The 18,468-nt window shown below is 37.6% G+C and overlaps 1 protein-coding gene across 2 annotated transcripts; it reads left to right on the top strand.

Annotated features, from left to right (window-relative positions):
• The first annotated feature begins 1,386 nt into the window (after positions 1–1,386).
• ZCCHC10 (zinc finger CCHC-type containing 10) lies at positions 1,387–16,144 on the top strand. Of its 2 annotated transcripts, XM_004008793.5 has the most exons (4): positions 1,387–1,439; positions 10,618–10,779; positions 13,616–13,657; positions 14,304–16,144. In XM_004008793.5, the coding sequence occupies exons 1-4, from the start codon at positions 1,399–1,401 to the stop codon at positions 14,569–14,571; spliced, it is 513 nt and encodes a 170-aa protein (XP_004008842.1). In that variant the 5' UTR covers positions 1,387–1,398; the 3' UTR covers positions 14,572–16,144. The 2 variants fall into 2 exon arrangements, with proteins under 2 accessions (XP_004008842.1, XP_060272484.1); XM_060416501.1 differs by lacking the exon at positions 13,616–13,657.
• The last annotated feature ends 2,324 nt before the right edge of the window (positions 16,145–18,468 follow it).

Below are 18,468 nucleotides of genomic sequence, written 5' to 3'. Positions count from 1 at the left end.
AGGCCTGATGTGCTGCAGTCCATGGGGTTGCAAAGAGTCAGACATGATTGAGCGACTGAACTGAACTGAACAGAGGAACTAAGATCCTACATGCCTGGAAGCAACTAAGTCAGAACTTTGCAACTATTGAGCCCTAGTGCTGCAACTAGAGAGTCCATGTACTGCCACGAAAGATCCTACATGATGCAACTATCACCCAATGCAGTCTAATTAATTAATTGAAAAGGTATGTATGTTTCAAACATCATGCATTTAAGGGAATACATTTCCATGATCTGATACTAAATGCTAAAATATCCTTAAATAATTAATATTTGTATAATTTTTTTCTAGTTGACAAAGCAGTTTTACCTGTATAACCTTCTAACATCACTATTAATAAAAATATGATTATGTATGTAACATAAGTAATTAACATATATGTACACTTCATAGTTTGCTAAAGTCACTCTTTTTAATCATTGTATTTCTTTAGTTTTGTCTGTGCTGGATCTTCATTGCCGTGCATGAGCTTTCTCTCCTTGCAGCGAGCAGGGGCTTCTCTTGTTGCGGGGCACAGGCTCTACGGCACTCGGGCTTCAGCAGTAGGGGCAAACAGTCTCCATAGTTGCAGCTCCTAGGTTCTAGAGCACAGGCTCAATAGTTGCAGCACATGGGCTTAGCTGCTCTGCCGTCTGTGGAATCTTCTCCCATCAGGGATCAAACACGTGTCTCCTGCCTTGGCATGTGGATTCTTTACCACTGAGCCACCAGGGAAGCCCCAGCCTTTTTCAACTGATAGTCAATCTTGTTCAAATTATTACTTTAAACTTTGCTATCCAGACTACTTCTGGTTTCTGAAAACTACAGTGGGGCTTCCCTGGTGATTCAGACTGTAAAGAATCTGCCTGTAATAACGGAGACCTGGGTTTGATCCCTGGGTTGGGAAGATCCCCTGGAGAAGGGAATGATTACCTAGTCCAGGATTCTTGCCTGGAGAATTTCATGAACAGAGGAGCCTGGTGGGCTACAATTCATAAGGTCCCAAAAGAGTCAGACGCGACTAAGCAATTAACTTTATTCGTTCATGTATATAAAAATGGATTTGTATATAAAGATGGATAGATAGATCCCTCATTCTACAATGTTCTTCCCAGCTTCTCCAAGCAATATAAGTGGACTCGTCCTTCAGAACCCTTGTTCAGATTAGTCAGTTGGCCTCATTCCTCTCCCTCCGACTATAGACTATGCAGGTAACACAACACACCAGGCCCCAACCCACTATTGCCCGAAAAGCAGCGCCAGAGCCTAGCCAGGACCACTGGCTCCGCCCACGCCTACGCCCTTCAGGGTTCGAAGTCCCCGCCCACTTCGAGGAGTTTCCCAAAACCCAGCGCGGCCGTCGCCAGCCGCGCTAAGATGGCGACTCCCATGCATCGTCTCATAGCCCGGAGACAAGCGTAAGTTAGGACCGGAGTTGGGCGGCGGGGCGGGCTGGGGGCGGAGAGAAGCGCGTCAGCGGGCTATTGAGCGGTGCCGGGAAGCGGGGTTGGTGTCGGATCCTCAGCTTGGCCTGGCGGAGGGTGGCCGTTTTTCTTACACGTCGCCTGCCCACAAGGGGCTCGGGCCGGAGCGAGAAGTTTGATGTCTGTGCACTAGCGATTTCGTGGAAGACGGCTGCGTAAGGCCACTGGGCGGGACCTAGGGGTGACTGAAGAGAGTCTCGCGTTTGGTTCCCGCGAAGGGGACGTCCAGGAATTGGTTACTAAGTGATTTATGCCGATTTGCCCAACCCAGCCGGTGGGCAGCGGTGGGCGCACCCCAGAGTGACCAGGCGAAGCTTGTAGCCCGCATCCAACACCCCTTATTCTCGCCGACGTAAACCTTCAGCTTCCTGTTCAACCTCCAGGCCAGCTGGCTTTTCCTGCCCCATTGTAATCGCCTTACCTAGGAACAGCCTGACTTTTCTCCCAAGCTATCTTCTCACATTCTGCCATTCATTCTCTAAGAGATACTTTGGGTGTAAGAAAATGTTCAAGACAGAATATTTGCTTTCAGGAAGCTTACATTCTGTTGGTGGAAAGAGTCAATAAACTAAACATTTTAAGTAAATGCAGTTGGATAGTAAGAGCTTTGAAGGAAATGAGATGGTGGAAAAAGAGAACGGTCCAGGTTAGGTTGGTTGGACTGGAAAGGCATCTCTGAAGAGGTGGGGTTTGAACAGAGATGGAAAGTGTGAGAAAGGAGTCAGTCGTGAGAGGATTGGGGGAAAGAGCATCCAGAACAGCATAATTAATTTGAGACAGGAGAGAACTTAGTTTCTAAGAACTGAAAGATGTCCATTGTGGCGGCTAATGAGCGAGAGAAAGGCACGAGAGTGTGAACAGATAATGCAGGAGTTCGTGTCATATGCCCCTTTCTTGTACAGCCTTTTTTTTTCTTCTACCAATCTGCACACCCAACCAACATTCACCACTTATTCACTCTCAGCTTTTCATGCCATCACTGTTTGCCTGTTTATAATACATCACTTAGTCTGCTGCAGTGTGTATATTTGTATTCCTTTTTGTATTTATAGTTTTTTTTTTTTTTAGTTTTTTTTATTCTAAGAGTCCTGATCCTTTTCTTCAATCTTTGATCAGACTCTGCCCCTCATGCTGGATGAAAAGAGTTCCTTGATCATAAAGATAAAGACTTACAGAATCAGAGTGAAGTAGTAGTATGCTTGGTGGAGGAAGAAGGCTTTTCCAAGATGGTTCTGAGATCTAGAATGAAGTAACAGTTCTACTTAAATAGATATCCACTTAAATGGTGTTACCAGGGTCTAATGTCTCTCAGATTTGCTCTTTTGGATGTTGGTTCCATACTTGGATAGATCACTCCTTTGGTCCTAAAATGGCTGCAGTATCTAGAGTCCTTTGTATCCTGTCAGCTTCAAGCTGATAGCATCTCATTGTCTAGACTGGATTACATGCCCTACCCTAAACCATGTCTGTGGGAATATGAAGTTCTGATTAATTTGGATCTCATTCTCTTCCCTTGTGGCTCAGCTGGTAAAGAATCCGCCTGCAACACAGGAGACCCCAGTTCGATTCCTGGGTTCAGAAGATCCCCTGGAGAAGGGAAAGGCTACCCACTCCAGTATTTTGGCCTGGAGAATTCCATGGACTGTATAGTCTATGGGGTCCCAAGGAGTGGGACACGATTGAGACACTTTCACTTTCATTTTCTCTTCCCAGCATAATTGAATGGGTCTTTATAAACAGTGGGTGGATAGGTCAGAGGACGTGATGATGGCTAGATTGACTAAATCAAACAGTGTCCACTTTTGAAAGTAAAACTTTTAATGCTTTTAGCATAAGTTTTAGAGTATCACAGAGTTAAACAAATGTTCCATTTCTTCAGTATGCTTGTATTCAGTACATGAGCTACCTAGGAGTAAAAAACAAAGCTTTAGGAGCTTCTGGTCTCAACTGGGAGGAAAACATGGTGTGTAACAAAACCTGTCATGGTTTAAAGGCTGTCAGGACAACTCCCAGGGAGTTGGAGACCGAGGGCCATTAGAGGCAAGGAAAGTGCAGGAAAATTTGGGGAATATTTTGGGATAGAAAGTAAAAGAGGAGCTTTTGCTTTTTATTTTATATTCATCAAAATGATTTGTTTATAAAGAGCAGATAGCGCTTCCATAAGAACAATTTTTAAGCTACAAGTTATGAGAAGTGAGAAAGTACTATTGACATTGTTTTTAAAAGTTTTTGGACCAAAGGAGGAAAGGGGGAAAATTTGAATTTCCCATTCAGCAGATCTTTTAGGAACTTAACTCTGAATCAGATTTAACTCAAACACAATTGTATGCAGAATGACAAGAGGAGAACTGATGCCCAGGAGACTAGAGGAGTGGGTATTAGAGCCCTAAGCCACTCTGAATGTGTTTAAGGCACTTGACCCAGGTGATTTCGTCCCCAACATAACAGAAAATTTCCAAGTGAAATGGCTGTAGCTGCTGGTAATCTGAGGACTTCTGGCCAACAGGAGTGACGCTAAAGGACTAGAAGTAGGCAAATGTTTTGATTTTCAAAGTGAGAAGGGTAGATTCCACAAACTAGACTTGTGAATTTGATATCCATTCCAGGCAAAATTCTGGCTGGATATATTAAATCTGTTCAGAAGTAAAAGCCAAGTTCATCAGGTATCAAATCATTACAGATTGATACCCTTATTGCCTTTTTTAAGTATTTGGATTTCAATGCGGCATCTTGGAAAGTCTCTCACAGTATCCTTGTGAACAAAGCAGAACTATTAGGTACATTAGTTGAAGATCATGAACTGAGAGTATTGTTTAACGGGTTTAAGTAAATGTACATGGTGGCCTCAGTGTGGTACTGTTTGATCTTGTCAACAATTTTTATAAATGACTTGGATGAAGACACATGTGCATGTTTATCAAACCTGCAGTTAACACAAAGTTAAGAAGGGTGACTAATACAATGGATAACAAGATCCCAATCCAGAAAGGTCTTGACAGATGAACTCTACATTGAGTCTAATGAGAAAAAATTTAACAAGTGTAAAATTAAGTATTGTAGTGTTTTTTTACTTCAATTTCCAATTGTTCATTGCTAGTATATTGACTTTTGTATACTGACCTTATATCCTATGACCTTATTAAGCTCATTTATTAGTTTAATAATACATGGAACTCTTAGGGATCCTCTAGATACATAACCGTTATTGATATTATATTTTTTGTTTATTTGATATGTACATTTTTAAGATTTTTGTTGCATATTACCACATAGCCCTTCAGAAAGTTTCTGTAACTTACATACCAGCATTTTAAAATGTATATTTTACTATATTCAGAGTGCCAGTTCTCCACCTTTGCCAACCATAGACTTAAAATTTTGCCAGTCTGGCAGCTATGTCTTAATATTTCAGGTATCGAAGAAGGTTGTTTCACATAAAAAGGCTGTACTGTTTAAAACACTTCCTTAAACCTTAGCTTAGGCTATAGAAAAGGAATGTTCTATAGGGTATTCATTCGAAAAGAAATGCTTGCTGGTCTTGTTTATTTTGAAATTATAGGTCTGTCTCTGCATTCTATATAGAAGATATAAGTATTTTTAAGATTAGTTAGTAAATGTTTATCTATTTACTTATTTTTAGCTGTGCCTCATGGCATGTGGGATATTAACTCCCTGACCAGAGATCGAGTCTGTGCCCTCTGTCGTGGAAGCTTGGAGTTTACACCACTGAACCATCAGCGAAGTCTCTAGTTAATGTTTAGAACATCATAGGTGGGCTTCAGATATTAGTGAAAGTTCTGTCTATAACAACAAAAAACAAACTCCACAGTGCTGGCCAATAATATTTTTAATAGCTGATATCCCAGGCTATAAATTTCTTATAATATCGGGAAAACAGACTGTAAATTGGAGAAGAAGACTTTATTTCCTTGATTCTGAAAGGCTTCCATCCTCCTCCATAATTTCATTATTAGGAAATATTGTGAAAGACTTTGAAATGGATTGAAAAGAAAAAAATTTACTGGCTGAGTTGTCTAATCCCCTATCCTGGCTATATGACCCTGTCAGGACCTGTGCCTCATTGTCTTTGACCTATTTGAAAACTCGGTGAATTGTGGAAAAATCGAAGAGAAGATTCTTACCCATGCAAAGCAATACAACTGATTCTTGCCCTGTGGCTGTTGACCAGTTTTTAACTATTAGTAAATTTGTTTCCTGCATTCCTGATTGCCCATATATGTGTGTTGTTTGGATACTGTTCTAAACCAGTTCCAACATCTTACTGGATCCCTTATTAATTAATGATTAAATAAAATCTTTGACGTGTGTTCATTATATATTTGTATTAGAGTCATGATTTTACATTTTTTACTAATTATCCTTTAATGTTTTTGATTTTATCATTTCTGGGATGCATATTACAATAGTTGTTGCTTAGTCGCTAAGTTATGTCCAGCTCCTTTGTGACCCCCATAGACTGTAGCCTACAAGGCTCCTCTGTCCATGGGATTTCCCTGGCAAGAAATACTGGAGTAGGTTACCATTTCCTTCTCCAGGGGGTCTTCCTGACACAGGAGTTGAACCCGTGTCTCTTGCTTGGCAGGTGGATTCTTTACCACTGAGCCACCTGGGAAGCCCTGCATTACAATGTGTGTGCTGAGTCGCTTCAGTCATATCCAACTCTTGGCCACCATATGGACTGAAGGCTGTCAGGCTCCTCTGTCCATGGGATTCTCCAGGCAAGAATACTGGAGTGGGTTTCCATGCCCTACTCCAGGGGATCTTTCCAACCCAAGGATGAAACCTATAATGTTCTTTTTTTTTTTACCTGAAAAGTGGGCAACTTAATATTAAGTCCATAAAGTCTTTTATTATAGAAAGCCTTAACAATTTGCTGTCCCATTACATATTGAGATAAACTCTGAAGTTATGGTACTGGCAGTTGTTTACGGAAATTTATGAACTATTACTAGGCAAAAAGCTGACTCTTCTTTATTATCTTTTAATACTACTGCTGGGTCTTAGTTCCATACTTGAAACATTAATTTTTCACATTAGGATTGGCTTATTCTTGGACAAGTGCTAAAAATAAGTTTTTAAAATTTGTTTTTTTATTTATTTTTGGCTTCACTGGGTCTTCTTTGCTGCATGTGGACTTTCTCTAGTTGCACTGAGCAGGAACTGCTCTCTGGTTGTACATGGGTTTCTTATTGTGGTGGCTTCTCTTGTTGCAGAGCACGGGCTCTACGGCACTTTGCCTTCAGTAGTTGTGGTGTATGGGCTCAGTAGTTGCAGCTCCAGGGCTTAGTTGTCCCAAGACATGTGGATATTCCCAGACCAGGATCAAACTGTGTGTCCCCTGCATTGGTAGGCAGATTCTTAATCACTGGACCACCAGGGAAGTCCAAAATAAATTATTGTCAAAATTACAGAAGCTGGCCCACAATGTGGCAATTAATTAATGAAAAGCATACTATAAACAATATGTGTTTCCTGAAACCCTTGCCTACTTTAACAGTCATTCATTTTACAAATATTTACTGAACAGCAATTATGTGTTTTCCAGGGATAAAAAGGTGACTGCTCTATGTCGAAATTGAAAGTCCAGCATCTCATCATGCACCCATGTTTGAGGAATTGCCAAGTGTCATTAGTCCACATAGTTGATTAGCCTAATGTGTAGGCTGATAGTCACAGCTCCCATTTGTGTATTGCTTTATGCCAGATTCCTTGTTGCTTGCTATACAAACATCCCAGTTTGTAGAATGAGAATATTGTTCTCAAACTCATTGGAGTGTCATGGGGATTAGATGTATTTATGCATAAGTAGTATTTAGCTAAATTCCTGACATACAGTAAGAATAAAACATGGCTATGGTCTTGTCTAATTCTCACAATGATCTAGTGAAGTAGATATTGTCCCATTTTTTAGAATAAGAAACTGAAGTTCAAAAATCAGCTTTCTAAAGAGCCTGAAACTATGTAGTGAAAGAGCCAAGATTTTTTAAAAATTTTATTATGACCTATAACATGATCTACAAAAAAGTTCAGACAACATAAATAGTCCTTAATAAATAGTTATGAAAAGAACATCCCAAGCTACAGTAATAAAGACAGTACTGGCACAAACTATATTTCACTGGAACTATATTTCAGTGGAACAAGATAGAAAGCCCAGAGATAAACCCATGCACCTATGGACACCTTCTGTTTGACAGAGGAGGCAAGAATATACAGTGGAGAAAAAACAGTCTCTTCAATAAGTGGTGCTGGGAAAACTGGACAGCTACATGTAAAAGAATGAAATTAGAATATTTCCTAACACCAAACACAAAAATAAAACTCAAAATGGATTAAAGGCCAGAAACTATAACACTCTTAGAGGAAAGCATAGGCAAAACACTCTGATGTAAATCACAGCAATATCCTCTTTGACCCACCTCCTAGAGTAATGGAAATAAAAACAAAAATAAACAAGTGGGACCTAATTAAACTTAAAAGCTTTTGCACAGCAAAGAAAGCTATAAACGAGATGAAAAGACAACCCTTAGAATGGCAGGTAATTGCAAATGAAACAACTGACAAAAGATTAATCTCCAAAATATACAGTTCATGTAGCTCAATACCAGAAAAACAAACAACCCAATCAAAAAGTGGGAGGAAGACCTAAACAGTCATTTCTTCAAAGAGAAGTTTACTGATCCTAATATAAAACCTTTCTAAGCTCACTTATGATTTTAGTTGGCTTAAAACTCAACATTCAGATAACTAAGATCATGGCATCCGGTCCCATCACTTCATGGCAAATAGATGGGGAAACAACAGAAACAGTAAGAGACTTTATTTTGGGGGGCTCCAAAATGACTGCAGATGGAGACTGCAGCTGTGAAATTAAAAGACACTTGCTCCTTGGAAGAAAAGCTATGACTAACCTAGACAGCATATTAAAAAGCAGAGACATTACCAACAAAGGTCCATCTAGTCAAAGCTATGGTTTTCCCAGTAGTCATGTATGGATGTGAGAGTTGGACTATAAAGAAAGCTGAGCTACGAAGAATTGATGCTTTTGAACTGTGGTGGTGGAGAAGACTGTTGAGAGTCCCTTGGACTGCAAGGAGATCCAAGCAGTCAATCTTAAAGGAAATCAGCCCTGAATACTCATTGGAAGGACTGATGTTGAAGCTGAAACTCCAATACTTTGGCCACCTGATTGGAAAAGCTGACTCATTGGAAAAGACCCTGATGCTGGGAAAGATTGAAGGCGGGAGGAGAAGGGGAGAACAGAGGATGAGATGGTTGGATGGCATCACCAACACAATGGACATGAGTTTGAATAGGCTCCAGGAGTTAGTGATGGACAGGGAAGCCTGGCGTGCTGCAGTCCATGGGGTTGCAAAGAGTCGGGCATGGCTGAGTGACTGAACTGAATTGAAACTCACTTATGAATTCTAATTATTAAAACAATACTTGTGGATTTCCATGGCAGTCAGTGGTTAGGACTCTACACTCCCAATGCAAGGGGCACAGGTTTCAATCCTAGGTTGGGAAACTAAGATCCCACATGCCACACAGCGTGGCCAAAGAGTAAAATAAAAATTTATCTAGAGTCTTTTGGATTTGCAATACACATGATGCATTATCAGTAAGGAATGACAGTTTTATTTCTTCCTTTCAAATTCTTTTATCTGTTTTTCTCCACTTGTCAATCTTAATTCAATCTCAGGTATTGAGATTTTTCTTAGTCTTCTAGGTGACTAGAAGCTGGGCCGCACTTCATACACCATTGCTTTATTCCTAGGGTAAAGATCTTCAGAGTCCTAACTCTGAATGCATAATTTGTCTCCCTTGCTTGTAATAAATGATGCTTGCTTACTCTCCCAAGTTGGGAAAAGGCCCCAGGACAAGAGCTGAGTTAAATGTAGAGCTGACCACTCTGAGTTTCCCTCCTCTTCCATCTCTTGGCTTGGTGATTCTTTAACCTCTTTGTTAGTTCTCTGATCCTTGAGCAGGTTGTTAAAAATGTTTTGGCTATCTTTTCTAATTCTAAGCTGAAGAGTTGGTCTGAATTACCTAGTCTGCCCTTACTGGAATGGAATTGAGGAAACAAGATTTGAACTCAGTTCTGTCTAACTCTAAGGTCCAAGCCCTTCAGATCAGTTCAGTCGCTCAGTTGTGTCCGACTCTTTGCAACCCCATGAATTGCAGCACACCAGGCCTCCCTGTCCATTACCAACTCCCGGAGTTCACTCAAACTCACATCCATCGAGTCGGTGATGCCATCCAACCATCTCATCCTCTGTCGTCCCCTTCTCCTCCTGCCCCCAATCCCTCCCAGAATCAGAGTCTTTTCCAATGAGTCAACTCTTAGCATGAGGTGGCCAAAGTACTGGAGTTTCAGCTTTAGAATCATTCCTTCCAAAGAACACCCAGGACTGATCTCCTTTAGGATGGACTGGTTGGATCTCCTTGCAGTCCAAGGGACTCTCAAGAGTCTTCTCCAACACCACAGTTCAAAAGCATCAATTCTTTGGCGCTCAGCTTTCTTCACAGTCCAAATCTCACATCCATACATGACTACTGGAAAAACCATAGCCTTGACTAGATGGACCTTTGTTGGCAAAGTGATGTCTCTGCTTTTCAATATGCTATCTAGGTTGGTCATAACTTTCCTTCCAAGAAGTAAGCGTCTTTTAATTTCATGGCTGCAATCACCATCTGCAGAGATTTTGGAGCCCCCAAAAATAAAGTCAGCCACTGTTTCCACTGCTTCCCCATCTATTTCCCATGAAATGATGGGACCAGATGCCATAATCTTAGTTTTCTGAATGTTGAGCTTTAAGCCAACTTTTTCACTCTCCTCTTTCACTTTCATCAAGAGGCTCTTGAGTCCCTCTTCACTTTCTGCCATAAGGGTGCTGTCATCTGCATATCTGAGGTTATTGATATTTCTCCCAGCAATCTTGTTTCCAGCTTGTGCTTCTTCCAGCCCTTAACCACTTACTATATTGCCTAGTGATTAAATCTAACAAATGCTTGTATTGCTTATGTTTCTCACAGCAGAAAATGTCAAGTCAAAAATTTAAGGCCTGTATTCTTATTTTTTATCCTGTAGTGAAGCAAATAAGCAACATGTAAGATGTCAGAAATGCTTGGAATTTGGACATTGGACTTATGAATGCACAGGAAAAAGAAAGTACCTACATAGGCCTTCAAGAACAGCAGAACTAAAGAAAGCTTTAAAAGAAAAAGAAAACAGATTATTATTACAACAAAGGTAAGGTTACATATGGTGTCCAAAGGAATATTTATTTTTATTTATAAAATTTATTAAGGGACTAAATATCTTATGATGGTTATCCAGATTCAGATTAAAAATACTAGCTAAAGTTTAATGAGTATTACTGGTGCAAGGCAGCATGCTAAGCTCTTTACACGACCCAACACAACCAAAATAAATAAAATTATTTTTAAAAACATATTTCAAAAAGTGTATTTTAATAATACATCATTATATGACTTGTGGAATTTATTTAGCATAGGAAGAATTCAAAGAACTAAGTGACATTGCTATACCTGTTCAGGTTAACAAACTTTCTCAGGGTTAAATCTGTAAAAATTAAATATAGGAATTAACATGATACTGAATTCTGTCATAGTTAAGCAGTAAGATCGATGGATACAAAAACTAGAAAAAAAAATTGATGTCTTTAAAAGATACAGTTCCAGTAGAATATTTTATGTATGTGTGTGTGTTAGTTGCTTAGTCGTGTCCAACTCTTTGTGATCCCATCAACTGTAGCCTGCCAGGCTCTTCTGTCCATATAATTCTCCAAGTAAGAATACTGGAGTAGGTAGCCATTCCATAATAGTTACTAAAATTTATAATATATTTTACATTGTTTTAATCAATTTGCATAGTAGTAGTGATTATGGTAATTCAACTCAAGAGTTTTTAAGCACTTTTAAAACTTTATGATCATATGGAATTAAAAGATACAATTTCAAGTTATATTATGTCTGTGTTTTTATTGCAGAGAAATATAAGTGGTCACTAAAATTTTCAGGCATAAAAATATATTAGGATACATTCTGTGGGGAAAGGAAAATAAAAAAACAGGTTCAAAGATGAAAAGGGATAATGTAAAAGTACCAGTTGTTAAAGATAAACTTGTTCATATTTTTTAAAATTAATTATGATAGGTATCAAATTTTGTGATATTAACAATTATCAAAATGATATAACAATTTTCTTTTTTAAGTGTCAATATTTTATATATAATATGCCAGAGTTTATACCCTCTGCAAATATTGAAACTTAGGATAGAAAAAAGATGAGGAGAAAAACATAATTTTTAAAAATTCATGTATTAGGAATGTAAGCAAAAAATGATAAGAGTTATGGATAATTTCATTTCAACAACTACTTTTGTTTTTCTAGTATTACACGAGTATCTTGATCTTAAAAAATACATACAACTACATGAATTTTAGTTTTGGCTCTGTTACGTAGAGTGCTAATTATTTTGGTTCAGTGATAAAATTATGGAAGTGTATGAATTTTAATGATCTTGAATTCTTGTGGTGTGACTTAACAAATGTACTTCTGCCATTTATTTTAATTGTAAAAATGACAATTCTTCAGTAATAAAACAACTTTACATAAATACGTATTTATATTTGAAGATCTGGGGGATAAGGGTAGAAGCATTATCTAGGATATGCAGAGAAGTTCAGAATATAAAAATGTTAAATTTATAGGACAATGTAGAGTAATTGAAGTAATTCTATAATTTGAAACCCGGATTTAGTAGACATGTTGTTTGGCAGCTATATAGCGACAAGCCATTTGTATATTTAAAATCACCAGGCTTTTTTCTTTGTAAATAATGCGGGAGCATAATCTTAAAGTATTAAGTCTCTGGTTTTAAAACTGAACATGTGGAGGACATGCAGAAAAATAAATGGTTTGGAAGGTTTTTTGGTTTGTTTTTTAAATTTTTTTGCCTGTGCCTAGTGGCGTGTGGGATCTTAGTTCCTTGGCAAAGAATAGAACCCACGCCCCCTGCAGTGGAAGCAGAGTCTTAACTACTAGACCGCCAGGGAAGTCTCAAGAAATGAGGCTTTTAAATTTTTACTGGAGTATAGTTGATTTGGGCTTCCCTGGTAGCTCACAGTGGTAAAGAATCTGCCTTCCAATGTAGGAGACTTGAGTTTGATCCCTGGGTTGGGACGATCCTCTGCAGAAGGAAATGGCAATCCACTCCAGTACTCTTGCCTGGGAAATCCCATGGACAAAGGAGCCTGGTGGGCTACAGTCCACGGGGTGGCAAAAGAGTCAGACAGGACTTAGTGGCAAAGAACAACAATTGTTGATTTACAGTGTTGTGTTAGTTTTAAGTGTATACCAATATGAATCATTTAAGAAAAAATTTTTTAATTAATAGCTGCTTTTCTTTTTATATAAAATGACCACTTATAATACCATTCTAGAAAACCAAATTATAAATTACAGTTGTTCTGCTATTATTTGCTTTGTTCTGTTGTTCAGTAAGTAGTTGATTTAACTGTGTCAACCTAAGTTCACAATTTAAAAAGAAGCAAATTAGCGTGTGCTCATCTTAACTATTAACTCACCTGACTTCTAAAATACAGTTGATAGCATCTGTCTTAAGAGCTAGTTAATTTAACTGCATGTACCATACATGTGCTCAGTTGTGTCTGATTCTTTGCGACCCTATGGCCAGTAGCCCACCAGGCTCCTCTGTTCATGGGATTTTTCAAGCAAGAATACTGGAGTGGGTTGCTGTTTCTTCCTCTAGGGGATCTTCCCAACCCAGGGATTGAACCCACATCTCTGTGTCTCCTGCATTGGCATGCAGATTCTTTACCACTAAGCCACCTGAGTAGCTCATGCAGGTACCATATACACCTGCAGTAGGAAACTTTTCTCTTGGTTATAATAAGAAACACTGGACTCTCGGTACATGTCACAAAAGACAAAGTGTTTCTCTAATGTAAAACAGTTTTGGGGATATCGGAAGGATTTGTGTGAGCTGTTTATAATCACTTTATTAACAAGAGCTCCTTCCTCTTTCCCTGTTGCTTATCAGCATTGGAGAAGCTAATGTAGAAAGAAAGACCAAGAAGAAAAGGTATGTGTGGCTTTAATATTACATAGGTAATATATAATAATAGTTGGAGGGATAGGGTGGTTGATTTTAAGATAATAGTTACAAGACTTGGATCTGAAGTCTCTCGTTTGCGATTCATGATTAAACATCGTCCTGTTTTCTGATACCTTCCTCTGTTTACTTGTCTGGAGTTTCTTCCTTTGTTTCTCCTTTTTCTCCAACTTTCCAGGGTCCTTATACCTGGAAACAGTAAGTGATTTCTCTTGTCTTAGGTTAGAAAATGTTATTAGAAATTATTGTCAAGAAAGTATTGGCCAGCTGTATCTTGTCTAAAGTAGTTAAGGTTATAAAACATTTACCACTGTACAGGAGGTTTAAATAAACCCAGTTGTTAAACTGCAACTGTATTCTAACATTCACTCTGAAGCACAATATAGTATGTTACTTTTCTCAAATTCCATCCAAGAGATTTAAAGCCCTTCTGGTTGGAGTGAAAGGGTGGGCACGTTAGGATTACTAACAGATAGGCAATCCATAAAGCATCAAATCTAGTGATACCATACTGGTAAAGCTTCAGTATACGTATATATATACATAACACTCAAATGTAATTGCTTTTAAACATTCTATTGAATGTCAGCTTCTCGTGCATATAATTGTCTAATAGGTCTAAGAGCGTAACCAGTTCCAGTAGCAATAGCAGCGACAGTTCAGCCAGTGATTCATCATCAGAGAGTGAAGAGACATCTACCTCATCTTCCTCAGAGGACAGTGACTCTGATGAAAGCTCCTCCAGTTCATCATCTTCTGCCTCCTCCACAAGCTCCTCCTCATCCTCTGATTCAGACTCAGATTCCAGCTCTTCCAGTAGTAGCAGCACCAGCACAGATAGTAGTTCTGACGATGAACCACCAAAGAAGAAGAAAAAAAAATAGAATTGCTCCATCCATTGGACTAATGGACTGAAAACATTAATGTGATTCTCAGAAGGGAATTCAGAATGTGTTATGGCCAAATAGGTTAACTGGCCAACATTTCTAGAGTTTAGAAGTTTCTAAATGTTTTACATTGTAAGAGTATAAAAAGTATTAATAATGGATTATATATATATATATAAAGACTTTTTTTATTTGAGGGGTGAACCTTGTTTTTCTTTTTTATCTTTAAAATATATCTCTAAAATTAATCAAAGCTGAAATCTGGTAAATCTGTTTTTGTGATGAAACCTATTTTTCCTCCCTGTGAAGTAAATGCCATACTCTGTTCCATGTTAGTGCTGTGTATCAGACATTTTTCAGGATAAAGGATCATAATATCTGGCAGTGAATTTATAATGCTTTTGGCTGTATGTTATTATGTAAGATTTAATACGTTAGAAGCTTAGGAATTTTCCTACTGTTACTAATGTGCTCTATTTTTGTGTTTATGTTCAGAAAGTTGTTCTGACTTCTTGTCCTAAATGAAAAGTTCAAGAAACCTATTAATAAATTTATACCTTTTGGATGGTACAAGTTTCAGGTTACTGTGTTTTATCATTCATTTTCTTCTGGTTCTTAGGGTTACCCTTTTCTGAGGAAAATTATTCTAGAGGAACTTAAAAAGAACAAAAATTCTGAAACTACATAGGAGTCTAGTCTTTGGTGCCTTTGGATAAATTCAATGTGTCAGAAAAGAAAGCAGTCATTTAAAAAGCTAGCTTATGTAAAAGGGATATAAATACTTTTATGTGTCAATATGCTATAAAAAATACCATTCAAAGGGGTAGGAGGAAGAGATGTAATTTTTACAGAAAATTAGAGTGATGTTGGCTGCCTTTTACTAAATTTTTTTATAATGTTTTCATAAAGATTGCCTTTTACCATTTTGCAATTGTGGTATGACTGTTTATATGGTAACTCATATATGAGTCTACTGCATAAATATGAGTGACTTGGATTAATCTAGTGTGTTTATATAGCATATACACAGTTGAAATCTAGCATGAAAGTTTAAAAAGAAATACTGCCAGGTATTTCTTAAAAAGTAAAATACTCTCATGATGAAATTATTTGATTTAACATCACATTATTATGTGATGTGTTTTGAACTTTTTGGAAAGAGGTATTGTTTGTAGAAAAATCTTGATTTAGGTTAAATATAGGTTTTTAAAACTACAGATGTTGTCTTTTTATATTTTTATGAAAAAGCAGTAGAAAATTACTTTTGGAAAAAATGAACTTCTATTTAAATGTTTAAATATATGTATGTTGTCAGTTTAAAGATCTGTAATTACCTGTTTTACAGAATCATCTGCTTTCAGTGATTATAAATACTCTCAAAATATCATTTTTAAGGCTCTATACAGAATGTGTCAGTTGACAGGCAGATTTCATAAACTACTAATGAAATGCAGTTTACAATGTTTGTAATCTCTGTAAGGGCAATTTTAGCGGTGAAAAAACTTGGAAGGGAAACGTGTACATAGGTTATATCACTTGCAATCAAATAAAACTCAGTTTGTACTGATGAGCTTAAGCTTCTTTAATGTCTCTGCTATTTTTCTTAATGCCACTTCTCCATTTAGATGGTAAGAACATTTAAATTCTAATTATTTTTATTATTACAACTATTCAAAGGCATACCTGGAAAAGTACAGAGGTCAAGATCCTTACTCTAGTTACACAGTTTACTCAAAAAAGCAGACTGAATGGCACAGAGGAGGGTAACTTCCAAAGAATTTACCCTATCCTGCCTAAAAGCAGAACTCTGGAAGTTGAATCCCTGGCAAATGTAATAAATGTATTATTTCTCAGAACCATATCAAAAGGAGTCATAATCAGATCATAGGTTTTTACTCCTCAAACGTTTGTTAGTATGACTGTACAATATAGTAAATTTGTCTTGGTATTACACCAAAAGTTAGCACTGGAAATGGAAGAAAGTACAGAGAAAGTGTACTTCATAGTCATGATTTTATTTATTTTTTTAACTTGCTAATTTGAACTAACTGTAGGTTTACAGAAAATCCGTAAAATTACAATTTCCATGTATACCTCACCTCACTTACCCTAATGTTAGCATCTTACATAACCATAGTACAATGAGCAGAACCAAGAAATTAGTATTTGATAAAATACTGTAAGTTAAACCAAAAACTTTACTCACATTTCACCAGTTTTCCCAGTTGTGTTCTATTTCTGTCCCATTCTATTACCCAGAAAATGCATTTAGTTACTTCTAAATCTACTACTGTCTCTAAGTTCCTTTGTCTTTCCTTCTTTCATGCCCTTGTCACTTTTGAAGAGTATTGATCAGTTATTTTGTCTAATGTCCCACAATTTGGATTTGTCAAATGTGTTCTCATGGCTGAACTGACGTTATGCTTTTTAGACTAGCACGGAAATGAAAAATTCCCAATATCGATAAAGTAATTTACTATTGGTGATATTGACCTTGATCACTGGGTTAAGGTGGTTTCATCAGATTTCTCCATTACAAAGACTGTCTTTCTCTTTTTAATTGATAGCTATCTTGGAGGAGATACTTTGAGACTGCAAATTGTCCCCACAGTCACCTACTACTTTTAGTATAGATAACAATAGTTATTACTGTGATGTTTGACAAATGGTAATTTTCCATTTTCCTCTTTACACTAATTGGAATTATACTGTAAGGAAGCACTGCTGCTTCTCTCCCAGTCATTTAATCGATGGTACTGTGGACTCGTCAATGTTTCTTCAGTTCTGTGGGTTAAAATTCAATAACAGTGTTGTTTTTTGGCTCAAATTATTCCACCCTTGACTATTAGAAGCATTCCTTCAGGTTGGCTTGTTTGGTTTTTTTATTTTAATCTTCATCTTTTTGTTAGTACTTCCTCACTTTTCGAAATCACAAGATGTTCTGGGTTCATCTTGTGATCTCCTTGCCTTGTCTTTGAACCAACCACTTCTCCAATTTTTATCCTGATTTTTAATTGGAGAATGATGTTTAGAATCCATGATCTGGGTGCTGTCTTTGTAGGTTTTTTATGCATTTTGAATAATAGTGTTCTAAGGTGGTTAAGACATGGAGACCTGCCATTAGTAGGAAGAAATTAGGTGTCATCACCTTCAACATTTCTCAGCCTAGCTTTCCTTAATTTCACAGTACTCTTCATGCAGCAAAGTTCTTTGGCAACAAATGGAAAAGACAAAGTCTTTAATTAAAAATTGTCATTGCATCCTCCCTTCCCCTTTATAGTATATCTAAATTGATAATAGGCCAAATATATATTCAGACCTTGGACTATGGTGCCTTAATTGAAAGGGGTTGCATGGTGTCTGTCCATGGGGTCACATAGAGTCAGACATGGCTTAGTGACTAAACAGTGACAACAAATTGAAAGAAGTTGGCCCAAAGGAATATTTCAAATTGTATTTTTATATGCTGTCCTTCAGGCTTTTACATCTTGGTAAAATTATGCCATAAAAAGATGTAGGTATAGGTGTAGGTGTGGTGGTGGTGGTGTGTGTGTGAGAGAGAGAAAGGTACTATGAAAGAGGAAGAGAGAAGGGAAAGCCAGGATGACATCTGGGCTACAGACATTCTCAGATGCATTTTAGGAGAGAGTATGGATGGAAGTTGAGGACCTGGAAATTGCCAATGTCTTTGGAAAGTCTTTTGTATCCTCCCAAGGATATTTGCGCATGCTATTCAAGGTTACCAATAATAACCACAAACATCAGTATAACTCCTATTTGGAAGGTACTATACTGCAACATATAAATAACACTTCAACAGTGATTCCCTTGGAGTTCACTATCAGTTGGGGAGACACACACAAAAACACTAAGAACAAAGGAAAAAAGGCTTTC

Source organism: Ovis aries, chromosome 5, assembly GCF_016772045.2.
Source record: "Ovis aries strain OAR_USU_Benz2616 breed Rambouillet chromosome 5, ARS-UI_Ramb_v3.0, whole genome shotgun sequence".
Taxonomy (NCBI): Eukaryota; Metazoa; Chordata; class Mammalia; order Artiodactyla; family Bovidae; genus Ovis; species Ovis aries.
This window is presented reverse-complemented; position numbering and strand designations above follow the sequence as displayed.